This window comes from Nycticebus coucang, chromosome 1, assembly GCF_027406575.1.
Source record: "Nycticebus coucang isolate mNycCou1 chromosome 1, mNycCou1.pri, whole genome shotgun sequence".
NCBI lineage: Eukaryota > Metazoa > Chordata > Mammalia > Primates > Lorisidae > Nycticebus > Nycticebus coucang.
Window position 1 is genome coordinate 152,607,755 of NC_069780.1, and position 17,216 is coordinate 152,624,970.

Sequence of the window (17,216 nt, forward strand, 5' to 3'; positions counted from 1 at the left end):
AATATCCAGCCACGTATGTCTGTATTTTCCATATTACATGGCTGGATACCTTCTGTACATCCATCGTTATCTCTCAAAAATAATAAAGTAAAAGAGTTTTTAAGCACTCTGGGAAGCCAAGGCAGAGTATTGCTTGTGTTCAGGAGTTCGAGACTACTTTGAGCGTGAGTGAGACCCTGTCTCTACCAAAAATAGAAAAACTGTCTAGGTCTCATGGTACATGCCTCCAACTACTCAGGAGGCTGAGGCAAGAAGATCACTTGAGCCCAGGAGTTCAACGTTGAGCTACAATGATTCCACTACACTGTAGCTGGGGTGGCAAAGCAAAATTCTCTATCAAAAAAAAAAAAAAAAAAGACTTTTTTTTCATGTGTCTGTAGACCATGCACCTGTCTTCTTCAGAGAAGCTTCTTTTATTGGAGGATCTATCCAACATTACCAAAAAAAAATCTTTAAAAAAAAAAGACTTTTCTTTTTAAGACATACTAAGTTAAACATTTTGGGCGGCACCTTTGGCTCAACAGAGTAGGGAGCCAGCCCCATATGCTGGAGGCGGGTTCAAACCCAGCTCCAGCCAAAAAATAAAAAATAAAAAGTTAAATATTTCTCATCAGGAGACTTACCCTGTGATAAATGCTAAAGGAATTTTCAGACAGAAGGAATATGATACCATACAGAAAAGTAAATCAAATGTAACTTGTATGACCTATTAAATTATTTTAAAAACCTATCAAATTGAGACTGGGCACAGTGGCTCATGCCTGTAATCCTAGCAATCTGGGAGATGAAGGTGGGTCACCAGCCTAAATGCAGGAGTTTTGAGACCAGCCTGAGCAAGTAGAGGTTGAGACCCCACCTTTACTAGAAACAGAAAGCCTAGCCAGGCCTTTTGGCAGGACGCAAAAGGATGGCATGAGCCTTAGAGTTTGAGGGTGCTGGGAGCTATGATGCCAAGGCATTGTAGCCAGAGCAAAAGAGTGAGACTCTGCCTCAAAAAACATATCAAATCAAACATAACAAAATTTGTGGGATGTAACTATACAGGAAAATTTCCATGACTAAATGCATATGTTAGAAAAAGATGTCCCAAATCAGTTACCTCCCCTTTCCTCCTTAAGAAGTTAGAAAAAGAAAAGAAAATGCAGTCCAAAATAAGCAGAAAAAGAAAATAAAGATCAGAGTAAACAATGAAATGGAAAACAGAACAGAAAAATCAGTGAAACCAACAGCTTTTTTTTTTTCCAGAAGATCCTAACTGATAAACATCTAAACGGATTGATTAGGAAAAAACAGATATAACCCTCGTACCAAACCAGAAAAATATACTGAAATTAAAAACTAATACCCCCTCTTCTCCACTCCCACTGCTTCACTTGACTAGCCTAAAAAAAACAAAAAACTAATACCCCCTATGAACCACAGATGCAAAAATTCTTAACAAAACAAATCCAATATAATATGTAATAAGGTTATACAACCTGACCAAGTGAAGTTTATGTCAGGTTTGTCATTTAAAAACCAATCAATGTAATTCATCACTCTAGCAGAACAAAAAAAAATTTCATTAGATGCAAAAAAAAAAAAATCATTTGACAAATTCCAGTATCTAAATATTAACATATTATGTGCATATATATATATATATATACACACACACAAACATACACATATAAAAAATCTCTGCAAACTAAGAACAGAGGAGAACTTCCACAAAACTTATGAAAAATCCATAGGCAATATCATGCTTAATGATAAAATACTGAGCTTTTCCCTATCAGAATAAGGTAAGAATAAACTTGAACATTACACTGGAGGTAAATAAGATTTAAAAAAATTAAAGTTATTCAAAATAGAGAACATAAAACTATTTGCTGAAATTAAACAAAAAAAAAGAAAACTTTTAAAGCATAAAATAAGAAATACGGTGATTTTAAGATTTCATTTAAAAAGAGAGCTACTTACTCAGCGCATACAGTTTTTCCTGCTGATGTATGTGCAGATACTAAAACAGACTGATTATTATCAACACACTGAATAGCTTCTCTTTGAAAAGCATCAAGAATAAATGGGTATTCCTATAAAAATAAAATATTAATATCTGCATGAAAATACCTAACCATATCAGAGCATACTGAAAATCAAAAAAGAGGTTACTTTCTAAAGTATTCTGGGAGCATTCTTTTGCCACTGTATTTAGAAAACATACCCCCAACTAGTGAAAATTAGAAAGAATAAAAAACATTTTTATCCAGACAGCATAAGTTAATTCTGTATCTTTCAATTATTACATTATGTTTGTAAATATTGTATTAATAATAAAATAATCTTTACCATTTACCAAAAACATGCTCTGTGGTAGGCACGGTACAATGTTTTCTATATATCATTATTAATTTTCACAATAACCACTACCACAGATATTTCTTTTCATAGATGGGAACTCTGAAGTTCTGAAACATGATGTCCCTCACTAAGTTCACTCAGCAGAGTCAGAAAAACACATCTATTAGACTTAAAGAATTTATGCTTACTACACCATATTGCCTTTTTTATTTAAGAGATTACTTAGAAAATTTGATCTTAAAAATCTGTTAACCTTTTAAGATCTATCAGGACTTCAAACTCCATCTAGTAAAAGCACAAAGTTTGGGTTTCACTAGAAACTTGTTAAATTGCTACAACTATAGGCAAAACTTGTATACACGCATTTATCTCCTAGAGAAAAGCTGGTAACTTTCACTACATTTTTTAAAAGGTTGACAATACTATTTTAATATTTTAAAATCTTGTTACATCATGGGTGGTTTCCACCAGCATTACTTAATCTGGTTCTATGTATGTGGCTCCAGTTGGCTACTTCTTGATACACACATTCATACATATACACATGTGGAAGTATAAGAATCTCATCCCCACTAGAATCTCCATAGTTGACCACCTCTCTACACTGACCACCTCAAGTTGACCTAATTTTCATATAAAGTCACACCCACCACATGTACTTATCAGCATAGTAAGCCTAGTTCCTTACGTTGACCATCTCCATATGCTGACCAGTTTCTTACAGTCCCTCGGTGGTCAACTTAAAGGTTCTACTGTAGTTTATTTTTAAGATGTTTAAGAAAAAGAGTCTCACAAAACCATACAAACTATCATCCAAAGTACAGACCTTTGCAGCTTTTCCAACTCGAGGTTTAAGTGGTAAATAATCTTCATCTGCAGGAAGGGCAACCTGATGTCAAAGTTTAAAAAAAATACCATCAACTTACTGTTTAAGAATTGATATACTCAACATGATGGTTTTAAAAAGTAAAAATGATAAACTGGAGTGTTTCTGAAAGTCTTAGACCCTGTAAATTAAATAACTGCCTGCCAGTAAGAACAAGGCAAAAACTAAAGTTTCAACATTCAAAAAGAACCTCTACTAATAGTATGTATCTAATCATAATTAAAAGCTTATGTTTATCTCCCTGAAGAAATTAAGTGTTTATTAAGGTCTAGGACCTATCTTGGGTATTTTTATATTTTCCATACCTAATGAACCTGCCTGACATTAATCAACCCTCAAAAAACCTGATAGACATAAAACACCACAGAAAAAAAACTATGTAAAATAAAACGACAGGCTCAGCACCCGTAGCTCAGTGATAGGGTGCCAGCCACATGCACCAAGGCTGTAGGTTCAAGCCCAGCCTGGACCTGCTAAACTGCTAAATAACAATGATCAACCAAAAAAATAGCCAAGCATTGTGGCGAGCACTTGTATTCTGAGCTACTTGGGAGGCTGAGGCAGGGAATTGCTTAAGCCCAAGAGTTTGAGGTTGCCGTGGCTGTGATGCCACAGCATTCTACCAAGGGCAACATAGTGAGACACTGTCTCATAAATAAATAAATAAATAAAAATAAAATGATAGCCGGGCATGGTGGCTCATGCCTGTAATCCCAGTACTTGGGAGACTGAGGCAGATGGACTGCCTGAACTCACAAGTTTGACACTAGCCTGAGCCAGAGTGAGACCTTGTCTCTAAAAATAGCCAGGCATTGTGGTGGGTGCCGGGTATTGTGGTGAGAGGCTGAGGCAGGAGAATCACTTAAGCCCAGGAATTTGAGGTTGCTGTGAGCTATGATGCAATGGCACTCTACCAAGGGTGACAAAGTGAGAGTCTGTCTCGAAAATAAATAAAATGATAATCATTATTTTCTGGAACAGGAAATTAATTTTCCTCCAGTGGAGATTAAGATCTGGAGTTCACAATATACCTAAATTCCCATGAATTAAAATATTAATATGGGCAATGTTTACATGTTCCTAACTGTACAGTGGGAATAGTCCATAGGATCAAGTAAACTGTCACAGAAAAGAATCATTTCTAAGGGCAAAACTTCAATAAACAAAGATTCAATGACATTAGCTGCCTTAGAAATAATGAGATTCCAAGTAAACTTGCAACTCAATTAAAATCAAGTTGATGTGGGTAGTTTCAGAAAGGAATGACTAAAATCTGACTATAATTAAGAAAAGTAGGAGTTTGGAGGTGAGTGGGGCAGAGCTGATCAAAATTTACTATTCAGACAAATACGACTAATTAAGTACTGGCATGTCATACTACCCAAGGACATAGCCAAACTGGTCCCTACAACCCATTTGATGTCTTAATCCGAGTAGAAGAATCTTAGCATTCAGCGGAGTCAGGGATGGATCTATTATATGATCCATGAACCAGAACCTTACATGTTGCTATTCCGGCACCCACTATCCAAAAAAGCCAAAGAAATTAAGGTGGTGAGACACTTTCAACCTGAAGCTTTAAACAGTTGTCCTTACTTTCTCATATTTTTCTGACAACATTATTATGCTGCCTTCTTGTTTCTATTCACTGTTGAAATGTGCTGGTTACTGCTTTACTTCCTAAGTAGAGCCAAATACCACTGCCAAACCAGAAGAGGGAAAAAAGCCAGTAAATCATGAAACTTAATAATACTCAATATAAAGAATGTGTCAGAAGAAATGTGATGTTCTAAATGGGATCTAATCTAATATCCTCAAGCTAATGAAATATGTGGAAAAGTTAGTCTGCTGAGAAAGTGAGAGGAAATGACAGGACAATGGACTTGAAAATAATCATGGAGTACAGAAACAGCTTTTGACCTCCTGAGGAGTGGGGGGGGTGTGTGTGTGTGTGTGTGTGTATGCATTTACCATCTTTTGTAAGCCCACAACACTAAATAGGTTCTAATATACACCTTGAAAAAAATGATCAAATGGACATCAGGCCTGCCAGATTAAGTGCTGTTTTTAAAGAAACATAAAGAACTTCCAGTAGAAAAATGGGTACTTTAAAAAATAAGGGTCTAATCCTATTAGCAAGAGCAATTTTTGCTAATTTGGAGTTACTCTGTTCACTCCACAGATCTTTAATAAAGATTCTCCAAGTACCTGTAATTCTAACTTGCTGTAAGGTTTACATTGTAGTGATAAAAGGTTTAAGAGGAAAAAGAGTATCAGGTGGTGCCTGTGGCTCAAAGGGGTAGGGCGCAGGCCCCATATGCCGGAGGTGGTGGGTTCAAACCCAGCCCTAGCCAAAAATCGCAAAAAAAAAAAAAAAAAAAAGAATATTATAGTTTCCATATGTCCCCTTCATATATGAACTCTCATGTCTAGCTATCAATGACCACCATCTTGTGGCAAAAGAAAGACACTGCAATTTAACAGTCATTGGAGCAAGACATAAAATAGCATGTAACCTGCAAAAATAGCACTGTTACTTTAGGAGTATGAAAATGAATGTGTACTAAACACACAGTCTGTGCTGAGTACTCACTCTTCTTCATCCCAACTTACAAATTAAAAAAAGAAAAACAATGTTCAAAGAGATTAAGAAACTGACCTCAGATTGTAGTTAGGAAAAATGCTGGGCCAAGATCTCAACTCAGTCAGATTTGATTACAAAATTCCAACTCTTCCACTAGACCAGCAGACCCCAATCTTTTTTGGCACCAGGGACTGATTTTATGGAAGATAATTTTTCTATGAACAGGTAGGTGGCTTAAGAAGGATGGTTTTGATCTGAATCTGCAAGCAATTGATTTATGGTCTCCATGCAGTCAGACCTCTCTACTTCTGATAACGATAACCTGTGCTGCTCCCAGCACTATCATCTCTGCCTCACTTCCATCTTAGATCATCAGGTGTTAGATTCTCATAAGGAGAGCACAACCTACATCTCTCATCTGTACCGTCTATAGTAGTATAGTAGGGTTCATGCTCCTTTTAAGGAATCTAAAGCCACCTCTGATCTGATAGGAGGCAGAGCTCACAGGGTGATGCAAGCAATGGACAGTGGCTGTAAAAACAAATGAAGCTTCACTTGCTTTTCCTCTACTCACCTGCTGCTGTGCAGCCGTGTTCCAAACAGGCCACAGACTGGAACCGGTCTGCAGCCTGGGGGTTGAGGACCGTAGCACCAGATTATGAGCACCCCCTAAAAACGATCTGTTGTTTCAAAGGCCCTCAAGGCTCAACTGCTTCCTGATCATTATATTAGATAGTTCAAAGAAAAATTGCATTTATTTACACTAACCTACTATTGCCAACTGCACTTACCTCATGTGTACACCCTTCGACAGTTTCAACGGACTGCACTTTGACTCTGGGCATCAGGTCAGCCAAACTTTAAAAAAAAAATGTTAAAGTTACATAAAAATAAGTTATTTTTCTATAATTTGTTAAGCCTCTTATCTGCATTAAGGAAAATGATACAGCCCAATTATCAGGATTCCAAATCAGAAAAACTTTTGCTATTAAGAATATTCAGGAATGTTTTCACATTATTCAAATAGATGCTGAAAATCCAAAATTGTCAGTTAACATTACTTTCTCTTTTTTTGAGACAAAGTCTTACTCTGTCACCCCAACTACACTGCGCTGGCGTCAAGCTCATTGCAACCTCAAACTCCTGGGCTCAAGTGATCCTCTGCCTCAGCCTCCCACAGTGCTAGGATTACAGGTGTGAGCCAATGCACCATGCCAGTTAACATCTTTTATTACAAATATAGAATAGAATGATATGTAGATTATTCACAGAATTATGCTAGGTTAGTTTCAGTAACTATTTTAAATTAAAAGTGCCTATGTAGAGCATTTTCACTGTATCAAAATACAAAGCTGGTTATAAAAACCATTATACAATAGAAAGTACAAAATATACTAGGCCAATTTAGATGTTGCCATAATTTATAAAACCATTCCTTATTCAGATCAAAATCTCAAGTTATCTAGGTTTTCTGTGGTCTCTGAAAGGACCCAACTATGGATAAACTAAAAAAAAATAGATGTCTGTGCTGGATTCATTATTCTCTTATTTATTATGCTTCTGATATTTCCATTAGACTAAAACTCAAAAGTTTAGTTTTTCACCAGGTGTGGTGGTTCAACCTATAATCCTTGCACTCTGGGAGACCGAGACAGAAGGATGACTTCAGCTAAGGAGTTGGAGACACTTTCTACTAAAAAAAAAAAAAAAATTAGCCAGGTGTTATGGAAGGTGCCTATGGTCCCAGCTACTCAGGAAACTGAAGCAGGAGGATTGTTTGAACCCAAGACTTTTGAGGTTGCTGTAAGCTATGATGACCCCAAGGCACTCAACCCCAGGGCACAGAGTGAGACCCTGTCTCAAAAAAAAAAAAAAAAAAAAAACTCAAAAAAGTTACAACAATTAAGAAATGACTTTATACTAACAATATTCTATAACCTGTTACAGTAGCTTGGGCAAACAGTATACCAATGGTTAAGTATTTCAATGACACATCTATCTCTATTTATAGTTAGATAATTTTATTAGCGACAATTAGGTGGTTTAAAAACATCATGGAGAATAAACTCTTCATGGTAGGGCAAGCTAAGAATATGGCACAAGAAGAGAGAAACAAAGTTATAAAGATCAATAGAAAACAGGTCATCCAAAGACATTGGCATCAACTTTTATAAAGTTCAGCTTTCAAAATGAGATAAATACCACCTATTTCAGTCACTAATATCCATGGCAGGTGTCTTGAAATTCATTGCCACTCTATTCTTACGAGCAAAATGAAAATCTAATTCCTTCTAATGTTCCTTCTTACTTATTCCTTACATTGGGTCAGTTTTATCCAGTGATCCTCTTTTTGGGACACTAATAAATGAATAAAGTAAACATGTATTTTCTTTAAAAAAAAAAAAATCAGGCTTTAAGATTCTTCCTTAAAATTCGATTATAAAGTAGTAAAAGTTAAGTCTTTTCTATATTTTCTAATTCCCCAAACTCAGATAAATATTCTATATGTACAAGTTTATATGAATACATGTAAAAGAATATTTATCTTTATCTCAGCAAATACTTTTTTAAAAGATCAACGTGTAATCAATCTTTAAAATTTCATGCAACTATCTGAATTAAGAGTTATTAACCTTTATGACTACGGAAATATTACCTTAAATCTTCAGTTATTGACTCTTCTATCCTGGCCTTTTTTCCAAAGATGGGTTCATCTGTGCCTTCAAAATCTGCATCTCTCTTATTTTTTCCAGTGTTAGTTGATTCTGATTGTAATTTGCCATCAAAACATTTACTGAAAAATAGTTCAGAATGAATTCCGTAGTATCAGTTCTTACAAGTGATATCATAAAATACTGTTTGACACGATTAACAGTCATATTTTAAATAAATGAATGTTACCAATGAAAACTGGTGAGTTCCTAGAATACTAAATTTCTAACTAGTAAAACTGAACACTACTCCTTTAGCATTTCATATTTTCTTAGAAGGTTTGTTTTTAAATTATTTTAAAACTCACATTAACAAAATTAACACAATTTTCTTCAAAATTGTACATTAAAATACCATGAGACATTTACATGAGGACCTTCAACATGTAATGCCTTCTCTGACAGCATACAACTATTTGGAAGAAAAATTTTTTTGTAGTTGGATTTACTGGTCAAAAGTAATAATGACAGTAAAGGGTGCTCAGCAGACCGCAAATCCATTGGGGAATTCAATCTGACCTCTACCCTCATCACAGACAAAAATCAATTTCATGTGAAATTTTACATATAACTATGAAAAGGCAAAAACAACAAAGACTTCAGAATGAGTAAATTATCTTTATGACTTCTTAAACAAGACACAGAATTACTAACCTAAAGTGTGATAAATTGAGCTGCACTAAAATTGAGAACTTCTGTTTATCAAAAGCCATTAAGAGAGTAAAGAGACAAGAGTGGGGGAAGATGGCTGAAACATAATTTTAATTTTTAAAGACATCTAAAATATTGAGGGATGAGGATAATAAAGCAATTTTTTAAAAAGACACCTCAGTTTAAAAAAAAGCAAAAGTAAATTTAACAGGCATTTTACAAAAGACGATATACAAATGGGCAACATATGAAAAGCTCAACATCATTACTTACCAGTGAAATGTAAATTAAACAATACCAGGTCATTTGCTCAAAAGTTTTGGTTTTAGAATGTTTCCCAGTCTTATAAGTTATGAAGGACTCCAAAAATAAATTTTAATGAGGATGCCATTGTTTTATATTTTTGTAAATCTCTTTACTATCTGGCTTAATTGAAACAGCTGTTTCTGTTTCTATATTCAATTTGTTGTGATACATTGTTTTGTTTGAAGCATATGAAGAAAAATCCAGTTTCATATAGGTATGTAGTTAAAAAAGAGTGGAGTATTTTACTAGACTTCAGATAACTGTGACATTTGCTTTTGGTCCTACACCAAAATTCAATCACACTTTGAGAATCACTACTACAACTATAGTCATGTACAAACAAAGCCGAGCCAAAGCCAGACCCAAAAGAGTGTATTTCAAATGCTTCCATTTATATAACAGTAAAAAACCAAAAAACTAACATGTTACCAAGATAGTCACTTTTCTAGGAAAAACAGAAGAGTTTTTCCAATATTCTATTTTTTGTCCTGAATGGTGGCTGCACAGTTATCTATGAAAATCCATCCCATGACCTGCACATTTTTATGCTTTAAAGAATTTTTTTAAAAAAAGAATAATGAGGCTGGGGATGGCAGCTTCAGCCAGTAATCCTAGCACTCTGGGAGGCCAAGGCAGAAGATCCCTTGAGCTTAGGAGTTGGAGACCAGCCTGAGTAGGAGACCCCCAATCTCTACTAAAGATGGAGGAAAAAAAAAATAGCCAGATGTTATAGTGGTCACCTGGAATCCCAGCCATTCAGGTGACCCAGGTAGGAAGATCAATCACTTGAACCCAAGAGTTTGAGATTGCTGTGAGCCACACTGATGCCACTGCACTCTAGCCTGGGCAGCAGAGTGAGACTCTGTCTCAAAAAAAGAAAGAGGGTGGCACCTGTGGCTCAAAGGAGTAGGGCACCAGCCCCATATGCTGGAGGTGATGGGTTCAAACCCAGCCCCGGCCAAAAAAAAAAAAAAAAAAGAAAAGAAAAAAGGAAATCAAATCCAGGATATGGGAAACTCCACAGGACAATAATAGCCTTGTTTCTCCCCTCATCCATTCTTCCAAAAACAAATCAATGGCATAAGGAAAAAAAGAGAGAGGCTGTTGTAGAATAAAAAATTTAAGGGACATAACCATCAAAACAGTGTATTGGCTTTGTCTGAATCCTGATTCAAATACCAAGTACCAAAAATCACTTTCAAGACAACTGGGGAATCTCACTGTGGATTAAGTATTCAACAGCATTAGGGAACTATTGTTAAGTTTTGCTGGATGAGATGAATACTGAAACATTTAAGGAGGAAAAAAAACAAGATGAGTAGCATTTGATTAAAAAAAAAAAAAAAAAAAAGGCCAAGTATGTTGGCTTATTCCTATAATCTTAACAACACGAGAGGCCCAGGGAAGAAGATCACTTAAGGCCAGGAGTTAAAGACACCAGTCTGAGCAAAAGTGAGACACAACACCGCCACTCCTGTCTTTATTAAAAAAAAAATTAGCTGAGAGTGGTGGCACATACCACTACTACTACTTCAAAAGAAAGCTGAGACAGGAAGATATCTCAAGCCCCAAAGTTTGAGGTTGCAGTAAGTTATGTTGATGCCACTGCACTCTATCTGGGAGTGCAAGACCCCATCTCACACAAAAAAAGGGGGGGGGAGGTGAAGAGATAGACCATGATTAGGTATTTCTGAAGCTGAGTATGGGTACATGAAGTTCTTCATACATTTTTTTTGTATGATATATAAAGTATGACAATTCTCATAGAGTTTAAAAAAAAAAAATCCTACTTGGTCTAGAGTATTAAATACATAGGACAAGTTCCTCTAAAGTTCCAAGATTTGCCCGCCTGTGTTACGCAGATCAGATAGGAATTTTTTATGTTTAATGTTCTTATACTTTCTCTAATATTCACATATTTCCTAATAATATTAAAATGTGAATTAGATTATTTTTATTTTCACTGTTTAAAGTTGTAAAACACCCTTCCTCCTACTATGCTGTAAGTCAAGCACGTATGTATTGTCTTTATAATATAATTGCCCATTTGAACACTGCAGCAACTATTCCTGTCTTGAAAAAAATTAAAAAAACAAAATAAACAAAAAAAAAACCCATCAACCTTTTTCATGTTCTCTGGAAAGTTCTCCCAAACTCTCCCACTCCCTCCAGCTCAACAAGGGAGTTGCACTTTGTTCTCTACTGTGACATTTCACACTGATTTTTCTGCCATCTCTCATTTAGTCTTATGCATCTTCTCTAATAGTTCTGTGATAAGTGACACGGGGATTCTCCTCTTCAACAAGCACCAATTCCAATGACATTCAAAGATATACTTCCAGTTCTGGTCTTTTTCCAAACCCCTATTAAAACTACCCAATAGACATTTATTTCCATATGGATACACTATCACCTCACTTTATCTCCAAATCGAAATCTCTGAACTTCTTTTTTTTACCCTGATATCCAAATTTTGACTCCCTTTCTATTGCTTTCCTCAATTAAGGCCTGTTAAATATTTTCCTTAACATGTTCCTATCTTTTCATTCCTTTTGCAACCTCCTGAGTTGAGGGGTCTTTTCACCTCTACAACTGGATAACTGAAATACTAATTTACATTCCTACTACGAGTGCCTATTCTCTTTCAGTCAGTGTGGTACAGGTACTCTGCCAACCACTACCCTATTAATTTTCCTAAACTGTCACTCTATTTACCCAAAGACTGAGTTAGGAAACAAAAACATTAAAAAACTGGTTCAACTGGGTTTTAAAAATGAACTCAAAACTCCTCTGCTTGGGCCTAGCACAGTGGCTCACACCTGTAATCCCAGCACTTTAGAAGGCCAAGGCAGGAAAATCACTTGAGACCAAGGTTCAAGACCAGCCTGGGCAACAATGAAACTTCCATCTCTAAAGAAAAAACGTTTTAATTAGCTGGTTGTGGTGGTGTAGGCTTATATGGTTCCTGTAGCTCTAGCTACTCAGGAGGCTGAGGCAAGAGGATCCCTGGAGCCCAGGGGTTCCAACCTGTGCAACAGCAAAATCATACCTAATTTAATTTCAAGCCATCTATCAGGTAGGTCCCCCTCTAAACCAAGAGTACATTTAGCTGTTAATAATGAATCACCTTACTTTAATTCAAGTAATAGCTTTCCCTTGTTCTACTATAAATAGCTCTGTACACTTTCACGTGATTATATTCATTAGTCTATACATCTGAGTAAGGTTCAGTGATCTTAAATAATTTTCTAAATAAACTTATGAAGGCAGCGCCAGTAGCACAGTGGTTACGGCGCCGACCACATGCACCGAGGGTGGCGGGCTCGAACCCGGCCCGGGCCAGATAAATATCAATGACAACTACAACAAAAAAATAGCCAGGCGTTGTGGCGGGCGCCTGTAGTCCCAGCTACTTGGGAGGCTGAGGCAAGAGAATTGCTTAAACCCAAGAGCTGGAGGTTGCTGTGAGCTGTGACGCCACAGCACTCTACTGAGGGCAACATAGTGAGACTCTGTCTCAAAAACAAAACAAAACAAAACAACTCTGAAGATACCTAGTATTCGTTTATTATGTGCTAAACATTGTTAGGCGCTTTACACATTTAACCTCATTTAATCATCACAACTACCCTAGTGGTAAGCACTATCATCTCCATTTTATGGGAGAGAAAACTACAGCTCGGAATTTAAATTTCTCTCCTTTCTCCTGCTGCTCTTTGCCCTTTCTACCCCAAAAATCAATTCAAATCACTTTTCTAAGCTTCTTCGCCCTTTACTCAACTAATCATTCGTTTTGTTCGCCACTGCTGTGCTGGTGCGATGGGCACACAATCTCAGGGATACCGTTCCTGCCTGGACGACCTCACGGCGAAGATAGGGGTAGAGTTAGCCACATAGACGTAAGGAAAGCGGAGAGGCAGAAGCCCACGCTGCCTGCCTACATCAGGAAATGCCAAGACCCCGTTTCCCCAAACCAACATTCTTCCCCCCCCCCAACTTTTTTCTCAAACCCCTTCACTTCCCGATATCATTCAATGTACGTCTCACTTTCTCCCGCTCTTCAGAGTCGTTTTTTTCCCTTCGCACCGACAGAAGAAATAAAAACTGGTACATCTTCCTTACCTGGCCTTGTCTGCAGACCCTGGAGGCCCCTTCCATTTCCCCTTCTCCTTTTCCTTGTCTTTTTTGGTTCCAGCCGCAGTGGTCGAGTCGTCCTCGAACACGCTGAACAGCTCATCCCCGAAAGCGTCCGCCATCTTTCAAGCTGCGAGACCAATCTCCCTCTTACCCACGATGCCCCGCGACCGCACCGACAGTGACGCCCAGTGAAGGCTCAACAGTGGCCCTTGGGAGGCAAAAGTATTCGAGTCGCACGGCGGACGGAAATTCTCTCCTGACTTTTCCCCCTTTCTTTCTCTTTCGGATCTCTACTGAGTGGTCAACTCGAGCGCTAAGAAGGAGCGCGACGCCATGCGGCAGGTACTCGGGGACGCAAAGAGGCGGAGTCTGCAGAATCGGACCAATTGCGAGGCAGCAGTCTTTTCTGCCCGAGAAGCCCGGATGGAGGACGCAGGGTGGCGGCGCCGGAGCCGGGGAAAGTGAAGAGCGTTTGGTGGTGGTACTGTGGAGACGCTGGGGCCTAGGTCGCAAGGGATCTTCTACCACAGCTGCAACATGGGCGGCAAGAACAAGAAACATAAGGCGCCGGCAGCCGCGGCGGTTCGGGCCGCTGTGTCTGCTTCCAGAGCCAAATCCGCGGAAGCCGGAGCTGTTGGGGAGGCTCAAAGCAAGAAGCCAATGGCTAGGCCACCCCCCGCCGCTGCTGCCAGCGCCCGGGAGCCCCGGGTCAAGCAAGGTACGAGAGGTCGCCCGGCCCCTGCCTATCTGTCCTGAGACCCTGCTGCTTGCTCAAAGGAACGAGCTTTCGAACCCTAAGGCTCAAAATTTGTTTTCTCCTATACCCGTGGTTGCCGGTTCCTCTTAGGGTAGCCTTGTTTTAGATCTAAGCTCTTTGGGCCTCCAAAATTCTGTTGCAGCCTGGCGTTTCTCTTCCAAGAACAAAGTAATTGCATTATTTCTGTTTTAGTGGAGATCTGTCCTGAGCTGTCATCTCAGGTAGCAAGGCTAGTGCAGAGAAACGGGTAGTGAGTGGATTTCCTAACCTCCTGGTACCAGCCCCGTGTTTTACCTGTGTCTCTATGTATGCTAGAAACATCAGTACCTAATAAGAAGTACAGTGCTTACACACTGAACATTGGTGTAGCCTATTGTGAAATTATTTTCGCTGTTTTCCGCAGCTGTGCATTTTTGCTTACTGTGCAAATTGGCTTGATAACTCCACTTGGCGATGGCCAATTCCTGCTGCACATCAGCGTGCCACAATTATGGCTGGTTTCAAAAGATGAAAGATTATACTTTTTTTTTTCTGCTTGGATCGTTTGCTTGTAGTTCTTACTGGAATATTCAACAAATATTTATTGTGCATCTTTATGTAATATACGCAAATACTGTGGCTGTGACACTGAGCTGGGGAAGAAATGAGAAAAATAGAGATATATGTCATATAGTTTACCAGCCTAATAATAGAAATAGGCATTAACTGATAACATATTGCTTTATATTGATAAGCGCTGCAAAGGAAATCCCAGAAAGAGGGTTTTACAGTGTAAATTTTTTTTTTTTTTTTAACTTTTTTTTTTTTTTTTTTTTTTTTTTTTTATTGTTGGGGATTCATTGAGGGTACAATAAGCCAGTTACACTGATTGCAATTGTTAGGTAAAGTCCCTCTTGCAATCATGTCTTGCCCCCATAAAGTGTGACACACACTAAGGCCCCACCCCCCTTACAGTGTAAATTTTTACTGGGGAGGAGCAGGGATCATGGGTGGTCTCGGGAAAAAAGATCAGGAGAATGAAAAGGAGTTAACTCTGCAAAACATGGAGGAAATAGTATTCCAGGCAAAGGTAATGAACACCTTATGCAGAGATCTTGAGTCAGGCAAGAGCTTGAAGCTTGTGAGGAATTCATAGAATGCAGATATTGCCATAGGAGAAATAAGTCTGAAAAGCAGGCAGGTACCAAACCTTTACCTAGAAGGTGGATAATAGTTCCTTGTTCTGCAATTTATTGAAATGTTTTAGTTACAAAGTTAGCATGTTTGTAATTACAAATATATAGAATTTCTCCTTGACTACTCTGGCAGTTTTACTCTGTGGACCAACTTCTTTTTTACTTTTGTCTTTCACTTAAATTTCTCTGAATTGTTTGAACTTTCTGATAGTCATTTGTTATACTCTTCGTAATCCCTTTCCTTCAGCTCCCAAATGGACCCTTTCTCAAGGTGTCTATCCTTGCCAGTAAAGTTCCCTCCTACAGCCCTTCTAGGAGAGTTATCTAATTCTATTATTTCTATCTTTTCCTTTGTAGATGACTTCTCTTCCAAGCTTAAATCAGCCATTTCTACGTGTACTTGGCCTATTTGGCCCTTTCTTTTGCAGGCATCTCTCCTTTAACATGGTTAATACCAAATTACTCTTCTCTCCTCAAATCTAACTTTTCTTCCTACTCATTTCTGTCTTTCCATATTCCTGTTTGTCAAACGTTAAAATTTTAATGTGTTCCTTTCTTTCTTGCAAGCTGTGCAGTTTTCACTTACATATCTTTCATATACAAGGAATGACAATTAAGTTCACAAACTCATTCTAGGAAAAGTGCTACATATTAATACTTTATTGCTGAATATCACTATGGTTGCCTTCAAATTACTCCCTTTGGGAAACTATGTATTGACAGCGGCACCTAGTCCACCCTTCAAAGCAATTTTGGTATGTTTTTCTGGAATGACCATCAGAGCTGTTGTTATCCTACGTGCAAAACTACACAAGAACATTAAGGAACGCCGCCACTCAGCAAGACACCACCACATGTTGACATGAGCATAGCTGTGACACACTTATATACCAAGATTGTACAGTGCTGCCAACGTAAGTGCATGGTGGCAAGTTCTTGAACTTGTAAGAACTTGAAGACGGCTCTCATGAGATTTTATTTCCTTTTTTTGGGGGGGGGTGACTGATACCATGAATAAACTCATAAAAGCCATCATAAATTTTGTTTTGGTCAGGAAAAATAAAGCAGGAGGTATTATGAAGGACAGAATATAGTGACTTAGTAAAGATTAAATAGGGACAGAATATAGTGACTTAGTAAAGATTAAATAGGGGGTCTATTTTGGTTTGAAATACACATAGTTTCCCTTAAGAACAGCCAAGCTATCAGAGTATCTGGAGACAGATGTGGGCAAGAGAACAACAAACCCAAAGACACTAAGATGGGAATCAAGCTTATCAGATGTGGCTGGAATGAGAGAAGAAAAGTGTTAAAATGAGATTAGAGGGCTAGGAAAGGAACCAGACCAAATGCAATGGGAAGTTGAGGAAAGTATATCAGTTCACCCTTATCTATTCCCTTGGCACTCTGTACTCTCTCCCTTCATAGCTTATTTGGGTAATTAGTTACTTACAAATTTCGTTACTCCAGATATAAGCCTCATGAGAACCATGACTGGGTCTTAGTTACCACCAGAGTAGAGTCACTATTTGGATTTTGTGTTTGATTAACTTTTTTGCACATGTACTCATTATTGATCAAGGGAGTTAGAGTACTAACAACTCAAAGCTAATGACTTAGTGGTGGTGGGTCATTAGCATCTTTGTTTGATACGAAATACATTGTA

At 37.9% G+C, this 17,216-nt stretch overlaps 2 protein-coding genes across 4 annotated transcripts in view; one reads left to right on the top strand and one right to left on the bottom strand.

Annotated features, from left to right (window-relative positions):
- MTREX (Mtr4 exosome RNA helicase) overlaps positions 1–13,972 on the bottom strand; it is an 87,737-nt gene extending 73,765 nt beyond the window's left edge. For all 3 annotated transcript variants that reach the window (XM_053590540.1, XM_053590531.1, XM_053590521.1), the window contains exons 1-5: positions 13,604–13,972; positions 8,470–8,607; positions 6,605–6,671; positions 3,170–3,232; positions 1,963–2,075 (exon numbers count right to left, since the gene is read on the bottom strand). In XM_053590540.1, the coding sequence (XP_053446515.1) occupies positions 1,963–2,075; positions 3,170–3,232; positions 6,605–6,671; positions 8,470–8,607; positions 13,604–13,737 (515 nt within the window). In that variant the 5' untranslated portion in view covers positions 13,738–13,972. The remainder of the gene's footprint in view (positions 1–1,962; positions 2,076–3,169; positions 3,233–6,604; positions 6,672–8,469; positions 8,608–13,603) is intronic.
- A 35-nt stretch (positions 13,973–14,007) lies between these two features.
- The window catches only part of DHX29 (DExH-box helicase 29), a 51,133-nt gene continuing 47,924 nt past the window's right edge, over positions 14,008–17,216 (top strand). The window contains exon 1 of the mRNA XM_053590507.1: positions 14,008–14,336. Within this exon, the coding sequence (XP_053446482.1) occupies positions 14,156–14,336 (181 nt within the window). The 5' untranslated portion in view covers positions 14,008–14,155. The remainder of the gene's footprint in view (positions 14,337–17,216) is intronic.